This window comes from Pleurodeles waltl, chromosome 4_1, assembly GCF_031143425.1.
Source record: "Pleurodeles waltl isolate 20211129_DDA chromosome 4_1, aPleWal1.hap1.20221129, whole genome shotgun sequence".
Classification (NCBI taxonomy): Eukaryota; Metazoa; Chordata; class Amphibia; order Caudata; family Salamandridae; genus Pleurodeles; species Pleurodeles waltl.
The window spans coordinates 845,330,943-845,345,911 of record NC_090442.1 but is presented as its reverse complement, the minus strand read 5'-3'; the positions used below and the strand labels follow the sequence as shown (position 1 = coordinate 845,345,911).

Below are 14,969 nucleotides of genomic sequence, written 5' to 3'. Positions count from 1 at the left end.
ATCACATTCACACGCCACAGGACAGAATAGGGTTGACTACATTTTACCTCCTGGACATTTCCCAAGGCATGCGTAAAGAACCTTAACTAATGGCTCCCATGACAGCCACATGAGGCTCAGTAAGACATGTTTCTCATGTTCCTTTAGCACACCCACTGCTAAATCCAACTCCTTACAGTTTGTGGATGCAAGTTGGGGGTTTCGGAGTACGCCTTGTGAGGCCAGTGCCTCAAACTCAGTAAGCATATCTACCTTTGAAATTAAGGCAGACGTGCTGGGGGAGTTGTGTGAAGTTCCCTAAGAAGGATAGTGTTTGGCACACAGGGTACTCCGTGAGAACGTAGCATCTGTGCCAGCCACCGTTATGTGCAGTACTGTGACTATAATGCAATTTTCATACGGCAAATTGAACATCTACATTCTGACAGAGGATGAACATGGCAAGCAGGTCAAACACTGACCCATATGTTTCTTTGTCCTTCAGTGCCAGGGTAGCACCAATGGGTTTGAATCCTTAGGTGCAGATGATGTGCATCTGGATGCTACCTTTTCTATCTGCCTTCTCCCTGTGTAATATCCCTGGGAAGGCACAACTACCATAAGCTTTTCTTACCCGTTCATGTTTTTCCTCATCAGACTCCTGACTAATCCTGTATAATTCTCAAGTGAACCTATACTAATGCCTTCTGCGATTAGCTTTTTGAAGCTCAAGAAAACATGTCTTTCATGCACCATCGGAGCACTTACTGTGCTAAATCCAACTCCAGTTTGTGGATGCAAGTTGGGGGGTGTCCGAGTATGCCTTGGGAGGCCTATTCACGAACTGAGCAAGCATATTTATCATTAAAACTAAGGGAGACATGATGGTTAATACTACTACCTAAGGTCTGTAAAGTAAAAAGTCAGACAAATATCCTGTGAGACTCATTCACCAACACTTCTAGTTTTGTTTGAAAGTGAAGCTACAAATTGAGTTTTCCCACTTTCAAACAAGTAGAAATGTTGGTGAATATATCCCAATGAACATTTGTTTGACTTATTACACTTACTCTGTTTATCGTTGGCAATCATGGTGGTCCTTGTGTAGCATACGTAACTTTTGTAACAAGCACTTCAAAATTCAGTCACACCTTTAACAATGCGCCACACAGGGTACTCCGTGACAATGTGGCATATGTTCTGTCCACTATTATCTGCAGTGTGGGGACTATAATTAACGCACGTTAATCGAAATGAACACCTACCACGTTCTGATGGTGGATAAAGGTGTTGAGCAGGCCATAAGGAAGTCCATGCTTTCCTGACGTAGATGGACAAAAATTCTGTGGCTGATTGCCTAACGAAGCAGTGGCCCATGGACGTTCGGTATCCATGCACAGCCACTGAAAGGTTTCCCCAACAGCAGCTCCGCCTCAGTCGATTTCTCAAAACTTTACTATAGTACGATACAACATAAAGCAAGTAAGAAAACAAAGGCCTGGCTGAGATGGGCACTGGGGACAGTAATAATGACTCTCCTGCAGCTTTCCATGCTTCAAGCACACTTTAGAGCAATGACATGGACGATCCTTTTTGGGTGTTTTAGGAATGCGATCAGCATAGTGTTGCTCCTGCAGCCTTGCCAAATCCTCCAGAACATATGTAGTGAAGACTGCTGCTTCTGTAGCAGCAGTGAGGCTTTCAGTTACAGACAACTGGAAGTCCAGGAAAGACAGGAATCTTCCTGTGGTTGTCTGTCAATAAACAACATACACATTGTATGTTGCTATCTGGATCAGGTGGGTAAACAGTTTCTGGTACCATGTGTGAGTTTTGCGACACTCATTGTATGGTTGAAGAACCTGGTCTTTCATGTCCACTCCACCCATGTACTTATTGTAATCAAGTATATAGGTTGGCTTGTGGACTTCGGCCATCAGACCCTAAACATTGATGGGGGGAGTGCTCTCATCATAAATTGTAGTGAGCACGTATGCATCACGCCTATCCAAGAACTTGACTGCGAGCAGTTCGTTCTAACACAACGCAGTGCTCTAGGATTTGTGTAGCTTCGTGCAAACAAGCTCCTGTGGGAATCATTTGTGGTTACAACAAACTGTACCGCAGACCACAGTGCCGGCTTTGTAGAACTCACTGAACAGCTCTACTCCTGTATAGAAATTGTTCACATAAAGGTTATAACCTTTGTGAAGGAGTGGCTAGACAAGCTCTCATACAATCTTCCCTGTGACCCCTAATGTGGAGGGCAACCTACAAGGTTTACAGAGCAAGTACAGCTTGATGAGATAGCAAGCTCCTTTGCTCTCAATGTACTGTCTGAACAGCAGCCGCCCTTTGTTACAGAATCAAGGCCTCATCAACTGCTATAATATTTCAAGGAGTATAGATCTCTGGAAACCTGGCAGACACATGTTGCACGACAGGCCGAATTTTGAACCACCTCCTGGTTTGGACGGTCCTGGGGCAATGCAGCAGAATTGTCAATGAAATGCAGCATGCGCTGCAATAGGAAATAGCAAAAAACGATGTCTGCTCATGTGCGATGCGAAGATGGGGGTTACCCAAACTATGCAGGTCGTCCAGTAGGGCTGCAAGAATGGGTTTTTGCACTAACCCCATTTTGAGCGTAAGGCCCAAAACTATCTTCAACTCAACCAGCGAAGTGTGAGTTCACTGGTGTGCCCTAGAATGGGCCCCTAGAGTGCCTCCATGCTCCCTCAGAAATTGTTGTGCACGCACATTTGTTTGCTACACAATGTTCTGAAGGAAGTCAACATCCAAAAAGAGCTGGACATAGTCAACTGGCAAAAAGTTGGCCATATCAACTTTACATCCAGTATCACTAGTAAAAGGTAAAATTTGGGGCTGAAGTAAATTGGGGGGCTGCCAAGAGAGCACTCTGTCTGTGATTGCCGCCGCACGCACCTTCTCTCTGAGTTTGGCTTACTGTGCTTGTGAAGGGACAGCATGTCTGTTCTCATCGTCTCCCTCAGAATATACTGGAAGTGGTGTCGTCGTATAGGACTCCTCTGACTGATTCTGAAAAATCACTCCCAGATTCTGCTCCATTGTCCTCGCACGCAGATGCTGTCTCAGTATCTGCCACCTCAATCTCTGATTCTGCCTCACAGCTGTCTCCCTTAACCCGAGTTACGGCTCCAGCAGAGTCATCCAACGAGATCCCATCTCTGCTACTGGCTAAACTGTCCCTCTAAATCACTAACCTCTGTAGAAGGAAGATATCTTGTCATCAAAATTGTGTGTGTGTGTGTGTAACATTAAATGTCAGTCACCTTACCTTTGCTTCTTCTTTCAAGTCAGCAGGTTCTCTAAAGACACTGGATTTTTTTTTTTTTTTTTGTATACATGTGGTTTCCCTTGGGGCCGATCACGACCCCAAAAGAAACCACATGTATAAAGAAAAGGAAACAAAATACGGGGTCAGCCCGTGCCAACACTGGAAAAGCAGGTCAGATTTGAGAGGAAAAATTAGCTGCGTCCATGTTGCATTTTGAATTGTTTCATGTTGCAGGCACTAGGACTACCCACACAAATGAGGTACCATTGTTATCTGGAGACTTTTAGGAACCTAGTGTAGTAGAACATTTGGTATTACCAATTGGATTTTACTACATCTGTGTCCATCAAATGTAAACCAGTGTATAAGAAAAATGACATTTTGAAAAATACCCTCCAGTACATATGGTAGTACGGGTACCCACTAATTCAGAGAAGTAGAAATAACCACTGCTCCTAAACTCTACATCTTGTGCCCATTTCAGAAATACATACATTTCCTTGACACCCATTTTTTACTTTGCGTATTTTGCTTTAAGAATTGGTCTATACTCTGTACTCAATGAAAAACCATTGTACGGTGCAGCTTAGTTGTTTGCTCTGGGTACCTTGGTATCTTGGAGGACCTACACGCCCTATATAGCTCTGAAACCAGAAGAGTCTAACGGACGTAATGATATATTGCTTTTGTCAAAAAATTGCAGACAAAACTGTTGGCACAAATGCCCATTTATTTTCCTACTTATTTTCACGATTTCTTTATTTCAGCAATTATTTTCCTTGGGGAAACCTTAAGGGATCAACACATCTGACCCCTTGCTGAATTCTAAATTGTCTACTTTTCAGAAATCTATAGCTTTTCTGCATCAGCCTTGGTTTCCACCACAAACTGCTCGTAGGTTGAGAGCACCCAAAATGGGAAAATGCCAAATCTGTGGTACAGAACTAGATATTTTTCATTCAGCTCTGCCTTTTCCTAAAAGCTAGGAAGATGGTGACTTTAGAACAGCAAACCATTCACGGTTGCCATTTTTAGGGAAAATACCAGACGCTTTTATCTATATTGCTTTTTTTACCTATTTTTCTTTAACAAAAACAAAATGTTTCTATATTTTGCCTATTTACTCTGTCTATTACAGAAGAATCCACAACCCCTGGGCACCTCTAGAGTCCCCTGGGTGTTTGGAGAAAAAGGACACAAATTTGGTCTAGATAGCTTATGTGGACAAAAAGATATGGCAGCCTAAGCGTGAAATACCCCAAATGGCTATAAAAAGGCTTATCAATGGTGGGGAAAAGGCCTAGAAACGAAAGGGTTAAAAATTTGGACAATCACTAGAAAACATTTGTGGAAAGTGGATTCTGTTTGTATTTGAAGGTTTTTTCCTTTACGTATGATGGTAGTCAAAGTTTCAGATCACTGCTGTTTGACTTGAGCGCTACTGATATTCAAATTGTTTTTTGCATGAATACAGTGGTGTTTTAACATTTTAAAGTGTCACTTTGTGTTTTTTAGACCTTTGCAGAGCATTAGACTGATGGGCTTTGCCTCGAGTCGTGCTATGTTAATATATATCCTTTTTATTTCTAGGGCGTTACCATTGTGAAGCCTATAGTTTATGGAAATGTTGCCAGGTATTTTGGAAAGAAAAGGGAAGAAGATGGTCACACTCATCAGTGGACAGTGTATGTCAAACCCTATAGGAATGAGGTGAGACTTTTTTGGTGGTGATATTTTCTGATTTGTATTCAGTTTATCACACTTGAAATATATGGGGCCTGCGCTTATCAAATAAATTTAGTGATGCATAAATTCTTACTCACTTGCTTAATTTATTAAAGTAGTGACTTGGGCAGCACTTAATAGGGACACTGAAAAATCGCAAATCATCGCTGACTACTGCCAAAAGCATGCAGTATCTTGCATTTTCTTTGATAATCAAGACGCCTCTTCTCGAGCACTTTTACTCCTAAACTGCTAAAGCAAGGCTGCTTAACCTTTTGACATCTGTGGACCACCACGGAATGTTTACTGAAATCCAGGGTCTCCCCACTGAGCCACTATTAGAAGCCAGGGACTCTAGGACTCCCAGCGTAAGCCATTTCTATGATTTGAACCTTAAATCTATACACAAAAATATATAAACAGGCATACACCAAACAAATGTTGACTTATGTTGTTTAATTCACAATCAATCAAATATAGAAAAGGATTTCAAATTTCCAGTGTTGTTTTTTTGTTGTAATGTATTTATTTAAATAATATTTAATTTTGTAAAACAGTTTTAGACCCCTTGGGCAGGCTTAATTTGGCTTAAGGTTTGTATAGATGTAGACTATATTGAGAAATATTTACATTTTATAATTATCTAGCTGCTTCAAAACGTGCAATAATGTGAAATGAAAGCTTACGCAGCTCTTGTAGTGTGCTTTCAAGCACAGAAACAGGGAGACCAGTTTACCCTTCCCCCACTGCAGTCATGTAGTCTTAGGCAGTGGAGGAATGGAAACTGACTTCATGGTGTGCATGTGACGTGTGGCATGTCTGTGTTCAGAGGCTAAAATGTGCTTCCCTTATACAAAGTTTAAGTTTTATATGTCACCTCAAAAAATAGTCCTATGTTAAATTACAACAGCACTAATAACAATGAGCCTTAACAATGCATTTAAGGAACCTAACATCAGAAAAATAAGCATGTTCTGTTAATAGAAGGCTGTGTGCGTACACACTTTTTTGAATAACCATATTTCTCTGCTGTGTCATCATTATCCTGGCATGCCTTCTCCTTCCTGCTCGCTCATGGCTCTTGAATCTCCACTGACAAGAAATACTGTGATCCCGAACCAGTGCACTTAGACACTCTGTGTTCGGCAGTGCTACCGCTCCTTAGGTGTGAGTTGCAGGATGGCAGTGGAGCCCAAGAGAAGCAAAGGTTCTACATGTTATTACATAGTCTGCTTAGTATTCAAGAAGGGGCACTGTAGAGTCCATAGCTGCAAATGAGGGCCCCCTGCCCAGAGAGCGTGCCTTGATTGGGTTAACTGAACAAGTATCAAAAACAGTGTGGTCATACGGACGAGCTCCTGCATCCTTCCTTCTTATTGAGCAGAGTCAGCAAGATCTTGCATAAAACAGTTGAGGGATAGCAAGGCTCAGTAGTGGTTAGCATAGTTACAGTCTAAGTTACTGGGAGCAGAGTTCCTGTAACTTTCATCTGTCAATGAGATGAGGGATCACTTTTGTGAATTTCAGTGGAAGATACATTGGGTGAAAATAAACACTTATGATACTCAAACCTATACACAACAGTTAATAGACTATACTTTGTATTATAGCAGAACCATTTATAAATGTATATCTCCTAGATTGGCTTTTTTCTTAATTGTGCCTGCTAATTGGTAGAAGGTTCAATTTATTCCTGTAGATATCACAAAAGAGCATACATATGAATGCCTGAAAGTCAGCACCATTCGATCTACCTTCTGAACAATAGGATTGTTGTGGTGTGAAGATGAGAACCTGGTGGAATATTTTATGGACATTACGTTGCATCAAACAGGCCTTTTGTTGGGGAAGGGTGCGTGGCCAACCAAGCAGCAAGATTGCCATGTAACTCCAGAGTTCCATCTAACCTGGTGATCCCTGTAAGGTAGGGAGTCCCTGTGGTGGTGGTGGTGGTGGTGGTGGTGATACTGACAGTCTGAGGGAACCAGAAGATGTGTTGTTGGAAACATCTTCATATTGAAAGGTGGGGTCTAAAACTAATGGACTATGATTTGAAGATTATTCATAAACCTGGAAAAGAATACAATCCACTTATCTGTCAAGACATACAGTTGATATTAACATAAATTACAATCAAACTAATGAAATTGAAGAGTATGTGAACTTTAGAATTAAATCAGTTGTTCCTGAGTTAATTTCAGAACAAGAATTGATCTGTGAATCTGACAAGGATAACACCATTATAGAGGTGAAACGGATAATGAAGCTGAACAGATGGAAACATATAAGTGTCATGACAAAACTTCAACCTTAAATATATAGGAGCGTTAAGCCTGCCTTTAAGGACATTCAGACTGGGTTGACAATAACTTCTTCTGGTATTCTCCTAAGGAGAAACAGAATAGTTATCCCATATGCTTTGCAAAAAGGTGTGATTAATCTGGCCCATGAGTTACAGAGGGAGATCAGCGACAAAAACTCTGTTATGTGAAACAGTGGTTTCCAAGACTTGATAGCCAAGCCAAGTGGAAGAAATTGTACACACTTGTCATCAGTGTCAAATGTATGTTGACGAATTACACATTTCAAAATTGCCATATACTGAATAGTCTTGGCTAGTGTGTGATTTTTATGGACCATTCGGTTCTGGACAATATCTGTTTGTGACAATATCTGTTTGTAACAATTGATGAGTACTCCAGATTTTCAACTGTGTAAATGGTGGCATCTACATCTGTGATGCTTCCTGTACACAATGATATATTTTCTATGTAGGGTATACCATAAATATTAAAGACAGACAATGGTCCACATTTTAATGGAAAAGCATTTTGGCAAGTTTTGTGAGTATATGGGAGTGATACATAGAAATATTACGCCACTTTGGCCACAGGCTAATGGAATAGTAGAAAGGTCCATGCCTACTATAAAAAAGTATGTTCAAAGAGCCAGGTTGTCACAAATTTCTGTAAATCAAGCTTTATGTCTGGTTCTGCCTGATTATAGAAATGCACCTGAGGGTTGACTGGAAAATGTCCTTTGGAGTTATTTAGATAACCTATACAAACACGGTTGCGGCAAGTGCCTTTGAGACCCCCTAAAGAACATGAACAAATTGCAAAGAGAGATGAGATGATGAAAAGGAAAATGAAATAGCATGCAGTTCAGGGGAAACATATTAAAGCAAGAAATCATCAGGTTGGAGATCTTGTGTTAGTAAAGCAGAACCAGATACGAAAATCTTTGAGCAGAATCCATTCATTTCCACTGGAAATAACAAAAGTAAAGGGGTTGGCAATCACTGCGAAAAATGGAAACCAAGGAATAACAAGAAACAAAGCACATTTAAATAATTATCACTCCAAATCAAGAACAACAAAATATAGAAGAGAATGACTTTTTCTGTCAGAAGAACAGAAAGAACACTCAAGGAACCACAAAGACTAAACCGTTTTAATTTTGTTTATTCTAGTTTTTTGTTTTTTTTATTTTTTTTGTTTGATTATTTCCTGTTTTACTAGAAAGGGGGAAGATGTAGATTTATTGACCTGGAGCCAAATGTGTATTATTAATGTACCTGCTTTAGAGCCTTTTTTTATTATTCATCGCTGCTCCTACTGCATTTTGAGAATCCTGTGTACCCCTGTTATAGAATCAACACAGTTTTAAGTCCTGTGGAGCTGTAATCCGTTCAGATGCATTTCCTCAATTTGGGCAGCTGCCTCCTAGGTTAAAGTTTATATATTCTACTGAGGTTTTATTTCTGCGGATATTAAATAGGAATATAGTGGGGGGAATGAAATATTTCTTTAATGTGAAATGACAATGGTGTGGAAGTTTTCCAGACAAGCAAGATATACTTTGGCTGATGGCTGCTCCAGAGTTCATGCCAATACAATTATCTCAGATGATCACATCTAGCGGGGCTTTCTGTTACTTTAACTTTTAAAAATTCTTATACAGTGCTAGAGTGGGAACAAAGAGACTGAGAATAAATAGGGACCTAAGGAATTTACGTTTGGTAGTAGGTAGGATATTGCTTTAACCGCTTCTGTGCAGCGGACGTAACGATTACGTCTTGCGGCACAGTGCTCGTGTGCCCAGGACGTAATCATTACGTCCTGGGCACAGAGCCCAGAGGGAGCGCCTCTGTGTTCTTCCCTCCAACCCCCCAAAGGCAGGGATGGAAGGGGAAGGGCAAATTGTATTTAGGCCATTTCTGCCCCCTTTGGGGGCAGATCGGACGATTTTTGCTACGCCAATCTACCCCAAAGGGGGGCAGAAACCACTAGACACCAGGGATCTTTGTTTTTTGCGTCAATTTCACACAAGGGGAGCGACCCCTTAGGCAAGGGTCGTTCCCCTGGGGGGGGGAATTTATTTTAGGCCATTTCTGCCCCCCTTGGGGGTAGAACAGCCTATTTTTATTAGGCCGATGAAACCACGGGGCACAAGGGGGGCAGAAAGCCCACCAGAGACAATTTTTTTTTCTTCTTCAAAATAAGAGGGTGGGGATATGGCCATACGCAGCCCCAAATAAATGGGGACAAAGTTGTTCTGCCCACCAGTGGGCAGATGGGGCAATTAGCCCCGATCCACATCCTGGGGGGGGGGAGGGTTAGAAAGTCTACTAGATGCCAGCGAATTAAAAAAAAAAATAGTGGGGTGGTGGCTACCCTTACTGGGTGTAACAGTCTTTCAGCTCTCCCCCGCACTCTAAAACATCTTATCCCACGGCAAGCAAAAGGACATTTGATTATTTTTGGGTTTTCGTTTTACATTTGGGCCATGAGACCTTGGCTAACTCTCAAAATCGTCCCACTTGGAATGGTGAGGGCTGCACTTAATGGACTTTGGGACACTGCCATGTAGAAAAAATCCACAAGACCTAGACATATCTGAAAACTAAACATCTGGGTGATTCCAGGGTGGTGTGCTTCACAGGCACCCGCACCATTATTTTTACCCACAATGCCCTGCAAACCTCCAACTTTGCTGGAAATCACACATTTTTTGATGGAACCTTCCAGAATCAGCAGGAATCCACAAAATTCCTACCACCCAGCATTGTCTCATCTATACTGATAAAAGTTCTGCTGCACTTGTCAGCCTAAAAATGTTTTTTTCCCCCTCTATTTCAACATGTTTTTGGCTCTTCCCTGTCGCAAGCACTTGGCCCACGTTCACAAGTGAGGTACCATTTTTATCGGGAGACTTGGGGGAACGCTGGGTGGAAGGAAATTTGTGGCTTCTCTCAGATTCCAGTACTTTCTGTCACCGAAATGTGAGGAAAACATGCTTTTTTGGCCAAATTGTGAGGTTTGCAAAGGATTCTGGGTAACAGAACCTGGTCAGAGCCCCACAAGTCACCCCATCTTGGATTCCCCTACGTGTCTAGTTTAAAAAAATGCACAAGTTTGGTAGATTTTCCTAGGTGCCGGCTGAGCTAAAGGCCAAAATCCACAGCTAGGCACTTGGTAAAAAAACACCTCTGTTTTCTGTGGGAAAATGTGATGTGTCCACATTGTGTTTTGGGGCATTTCCTGTCCCGGGCGTTAGGCCTACCCACACAAGTGAGGTACCATTTTTATCGGGAGACTTGGGGGAACACAGAATAGCAAAACAAGTGTTATTTCCCCTTGTCTTTCTCTACATTTTTTCCTTCCAAATGTAAGACAGTGTGTAAAAAAAGACGTCTATTTGAGAAATGCCCTGTAATTCACATGCTAGTATGGGGACCCCAGAATTCAGAGATGTGCAAACAACCACTGCTTCTCAACACCTTATCTTGTGGCCATTTTGGAAATACAAAGGTTTTCTTGATACCTACTTTTCACTTTTTATATTTCAGCAAATGAATTGCTGTATACCCGGTATAGAATGAAAACCCATTGCAAGGTGCAGCTCATTTATTGGCTCTGGGTACCTGGGGTTCTTGATGAACCTACAAGCCCTATATATCCCCGCAACCAGAAGAGTCCAGCAGACGAAACGGTATATTGCTTTAAAAATCTGACCTCGCAGGAAAAAGTTACAGAGTAAAACGTGGAGAAAAATGGCTGTTTTTTTCACCTCAATTTCAATATTTCTTTATTTCAGCTGTTATTTTCTGTAGGAAACCCTTTTAGGATCTAGACAAATTACCCCTTGCTGAACTCATTTTGTCTACTTTTCGGAAATGTTCAGCTTTCTGGGATCCAGCATTGGTTTCAAACCCATTTTGGTCACTAACTGGAAGGAGGCTGAAAGCACAAAAAATAGTAAAAACGGGGTATGTCCCAGTAAAATGCCAAAACTGTGTTGAAAAATGGGGTTTTGTGATTCAAGTCTGCCTGTTCCTGAAAGCTGGGAAGATGGTGATTTTAGCACCGCAAACCCTTTGTAGATGCCATTTTCAGGGGAAAAACCACAAGCCTTCTTCTGCAGCCCTTTTTTCCTTTTTTTTTGTTTTTTTTTTTAAAACGACATTTTCGCTGTATTTTGGCTAATTTCTTGGTCTCCTTCAGGGGAACCAAGAAAGTCTGGGTACCTCTAGAATCCCTAGGATTTTGGAAAAAAGGACGGAAATTTGGGGCTTATGTGGAGAAAGTTATGAGGGCCTAAGCGCAAACTGCCCCAAATAGCCAAAAAAAGGCTCGGCACAGGAGGGGAAAAGGCCTGGCAGCGAAGGGGTTAAGGAGGTTGGATTGGGTGACTAGATGGTGGCTACATGAAGGCCAAATGGTCAGCACTGGGTAGGACGTTTCTCTTGAAGGAAGGTCACAGGATAATTCATATTAGTGAACAGAGAAGGAAAAGGCTAGAAGATAGAAGGATAGAAACTTGTGAAGTTTTAATTTGAGGAAAAATTGCAATGCATTTACTATACATTGATTTGCGTCAAATACATAAACTACAGTGCATAGTGACAAAACAATCACTGTGTGCCATGGAGTTGACAGCTTTGTGTTAAAAGTGAACACAAATATGCAAACTGTCCTAAAGGGGTTGGTGCAGAGTAGGAGGGAGAGAGGAGGTAAATAGTCCAAAATGGGTGTTAAAAACATTAACAAAGCTTCAGCATCATCTGCAGACATGCAGCATTGTGCTTTGGGAATTTACTTAACAAAAATATTATGAACGTATTCCCATTAAAACAATCAACCAATATAATTTAAATAGTTTGAAAGTTTACTTTATTAGATGATCTTTAGATTGCTTGTTCTTTCACTTTCAGAATATCACCGCTGTTACAAAATAGACCATTACTCACTAAATGGCTCATCATCAGATTTTGCTCCCAGGCTGGTGGGGTCAAGATGGCCTCTGAAGGAATTGCTTCACTGTCTACATGTGTTTTATCACCACCACCACCACCACCTGAGGAACGGAGAGTATACCTGACCCCTCCAAGATATTTGTCAATCAGTAACCCTTCCTTTTATTTACTTATATTTGGCGAGTGTTGGTGTCTGATTCTGGTTGCAAGGACGAGATTTGACGTGGCTCTGATGCTTCAGCACTACCTAGCTGAGCCAGAATCTGTGGACTCCGGAATAACAACCTCGTTTTCCTTTGCTGAAAGAAAAGGCTCTTTTAAAATGGGGAAACTAAAAGAAGAAATAGCCTCTAAAAGAAGCTAGTTCAAATATGGTTTCTGGTGGGTACCGTGCTTTCTTCGGACTCTTTATTGCCATCTGCTCTTGTATACCTTAAGAGGTTTCCATATTTGTCCCTGCCAAGATTTCTGTAACATTGGGACAAGATCTTTGAGTGCTGGAACAGGCATCAGGGATTGCAGGACCAAGCATTTATTAGCTATTGTTTCTTTAAATGTTGCTGCCCCTGGATGCATCCTGATAGCCTGCCACAACTGGGTGTTCCCTTCTTGCATTATCAGTTCCTCTTTGACCCACTTCCACTGTCCTGCCGATGCAGCTCCTAGTGATATGTTACAGATTGGACTCAATCAGGAGCACACAGATTTGACCAAAAATATAGTTTTGTATCAAACAGGTCTGTGTTGTGTTGACCTCCCCCGTTTTTGTGCATTATTGGTGAAATTGTTTGAAGAGATCTTTCTTCAGCAGTTTGTGAATACACGCCATAAACTAAAGCAAAGTCGAAAAACAAACAATTAGATTAAGTACGCATAAGAAAATCCACCAGATTGGTCACTTAGCAGTAGCCAACAGTACACAGATTTTGCATTAGTTTGAATGGTTATCTTATAAAGGGACCATGTCCCAGAAAAGGACGCACAGAAGAGTTGTATCATTTTGTTTGAATAACGTATGTAAATATATTGAAATTCCTAAATTAAATGTAACCTGACTAGTGTTTGCTACAGATTGACGTCTGGTACCTATATTGCATTTCAGGATATGTCGGCATATGTCAAGAAAATCCAATTTAAGCTGCATGAAAGCTATGGCAATCCTTTAAGGGGTAAGTGCCACAACACAACCGTTTGTAGTACTACTAAAATCTTTGAAATATTTAAAAGTAAGTGATTTTCTTTTGTTTTGTTATATTTACAGTTGTGACTAAACCGCCATATGAAATTACCGAAACAGGCTGGGGTGAATTTGAAATAATAGTTAAAATATTTTTTATTGATCCTAATGAACGACCTGTAAGTATACATACCCAGATTTATCTGCTGACGTTCATGTGATGAAGAATTTTAAAGTTTGCAAACATGAATTCTGAATGATTGTGTTCTTTTGTTCGCTATTGAAACCTCACCATGCTTCTCGCTTGTAATGTGTGCGCCTATGTCACCATTCTTTCACTCAGTGATTAAGCTTAATTGTTTGAAAAACACAAACATTTTAGAAATACATTTCAGAAAAAAAGCGGCCAATTAACTATGTGAGTTAGGTAATTAAAATGCAATCTAGGAATCTAGTCGCTATAAATAAAGCTTTATCCCTCTATGACTCGACTTGCCACCATTCCTCGTTTATGCAAGTGATGTAAATGAAAAGTTTTGCCTCTTGCCTTTTCTGTTCTTTATATGGAACTACACCTATTCCTTGTGTACTTAGTTGTTGACTATGGTTATGAAAAGCAGTTGTCACAACACCTTCCGAGGCTCTGATTGGTAAGCATACTAAGGTGTTGACTTTGAATTTCATCGGTCTCTTTAATAAAACTAAAAAGCGAGTTGTGATGGGATTCGTTAAGAGGTTTGCCCCAGAGATCCTCTTCTTACAGGAAACACATTTGCTGGGCATCTTTTTAGGGATGCACAGGTATACAAGTTTATCACTCTGGTTTTGTGAGGGGTAACGGAGGGAGGGGGATGTGAGTTAATCATAGGTCCTTCCCTTTGGTTGTCACCAGATCACATGTCAGTAGTCTACTTAGGTTTGTGCTGTTGAAGGGGACCACGTAGAGGACTCATGGGTTCAGTGTAGTGTATATGTGCCCCCTACTCTGACTTGTACTACCTTGCTTGCCATTATCACAGTATTGGCTCTACGAGAAATGTAATAAAGCGGGCAAATTGCTATAATAGTTGTTACAAAGGGAGCCTGGTCTCAGGATTGTCCTGTCTCTCCGTGCCCCGGATGACCGTTTGTTGCCAGATCCGCAGCTATTGCAGCGGTCTTCAGAGGTGCTGTTGGGAGCTCTGTCGTCAGAGGGACCTGCCTCCCTTAGAATCAGTATTCCCGATTTCCAGATATTTGGTAGTATCATTGCTCTCGATGAGCTGTTGCCCCTGGGGGAGGTCTTGTAGGCGATTGCCACTGCCTCATCCGGTAAGACCCAGGCCCAAACGTCTTACACATGGAGTTTTTTTTTTAAATTTTTTTTTTTTTAATAAAGATTTATTTTCTTACACTGTATCTGCTGACACTCTGCAGGAGATGGTGCACTCAGGCTTGTTACTAGATGACCTCTGCTACACCCTTATTGCCACTATACTTAAACCAGGTACGCTACCAGAGCCTTATGCTTC

General features: G+C 41.2%; 1 protein-coding gene across 1 annotated transcript in view; it reads left to right on the top strand.

The window, feature by feature from the left end:
- The window catches only part of YEATS4 (YEATS domain containing 4), a 96,598-nt gene that overhangs the window by 14,004 nt on the left and 67,625 nt on the right, over window positions 1-14,969 (top strand). Inside the window, exons 2-4 of the mRNA XM_069229610.1 lie at window positions 4,889-5,008; window positions 13,384-13,450; window positions 13,543-13,637. Of these exons, the coding sequence (XP_069085711.1) occupies window positions 4,889-5,008; window positions 13,384-13,450; window positions 13,543-13,637 (282 nt within the window). The remainder of the gene's footprint in view (window positions 1-4,888; window positions 5,009-13,383; window positions 13,451-13,542; window positions 13,638-14,969) is intronic.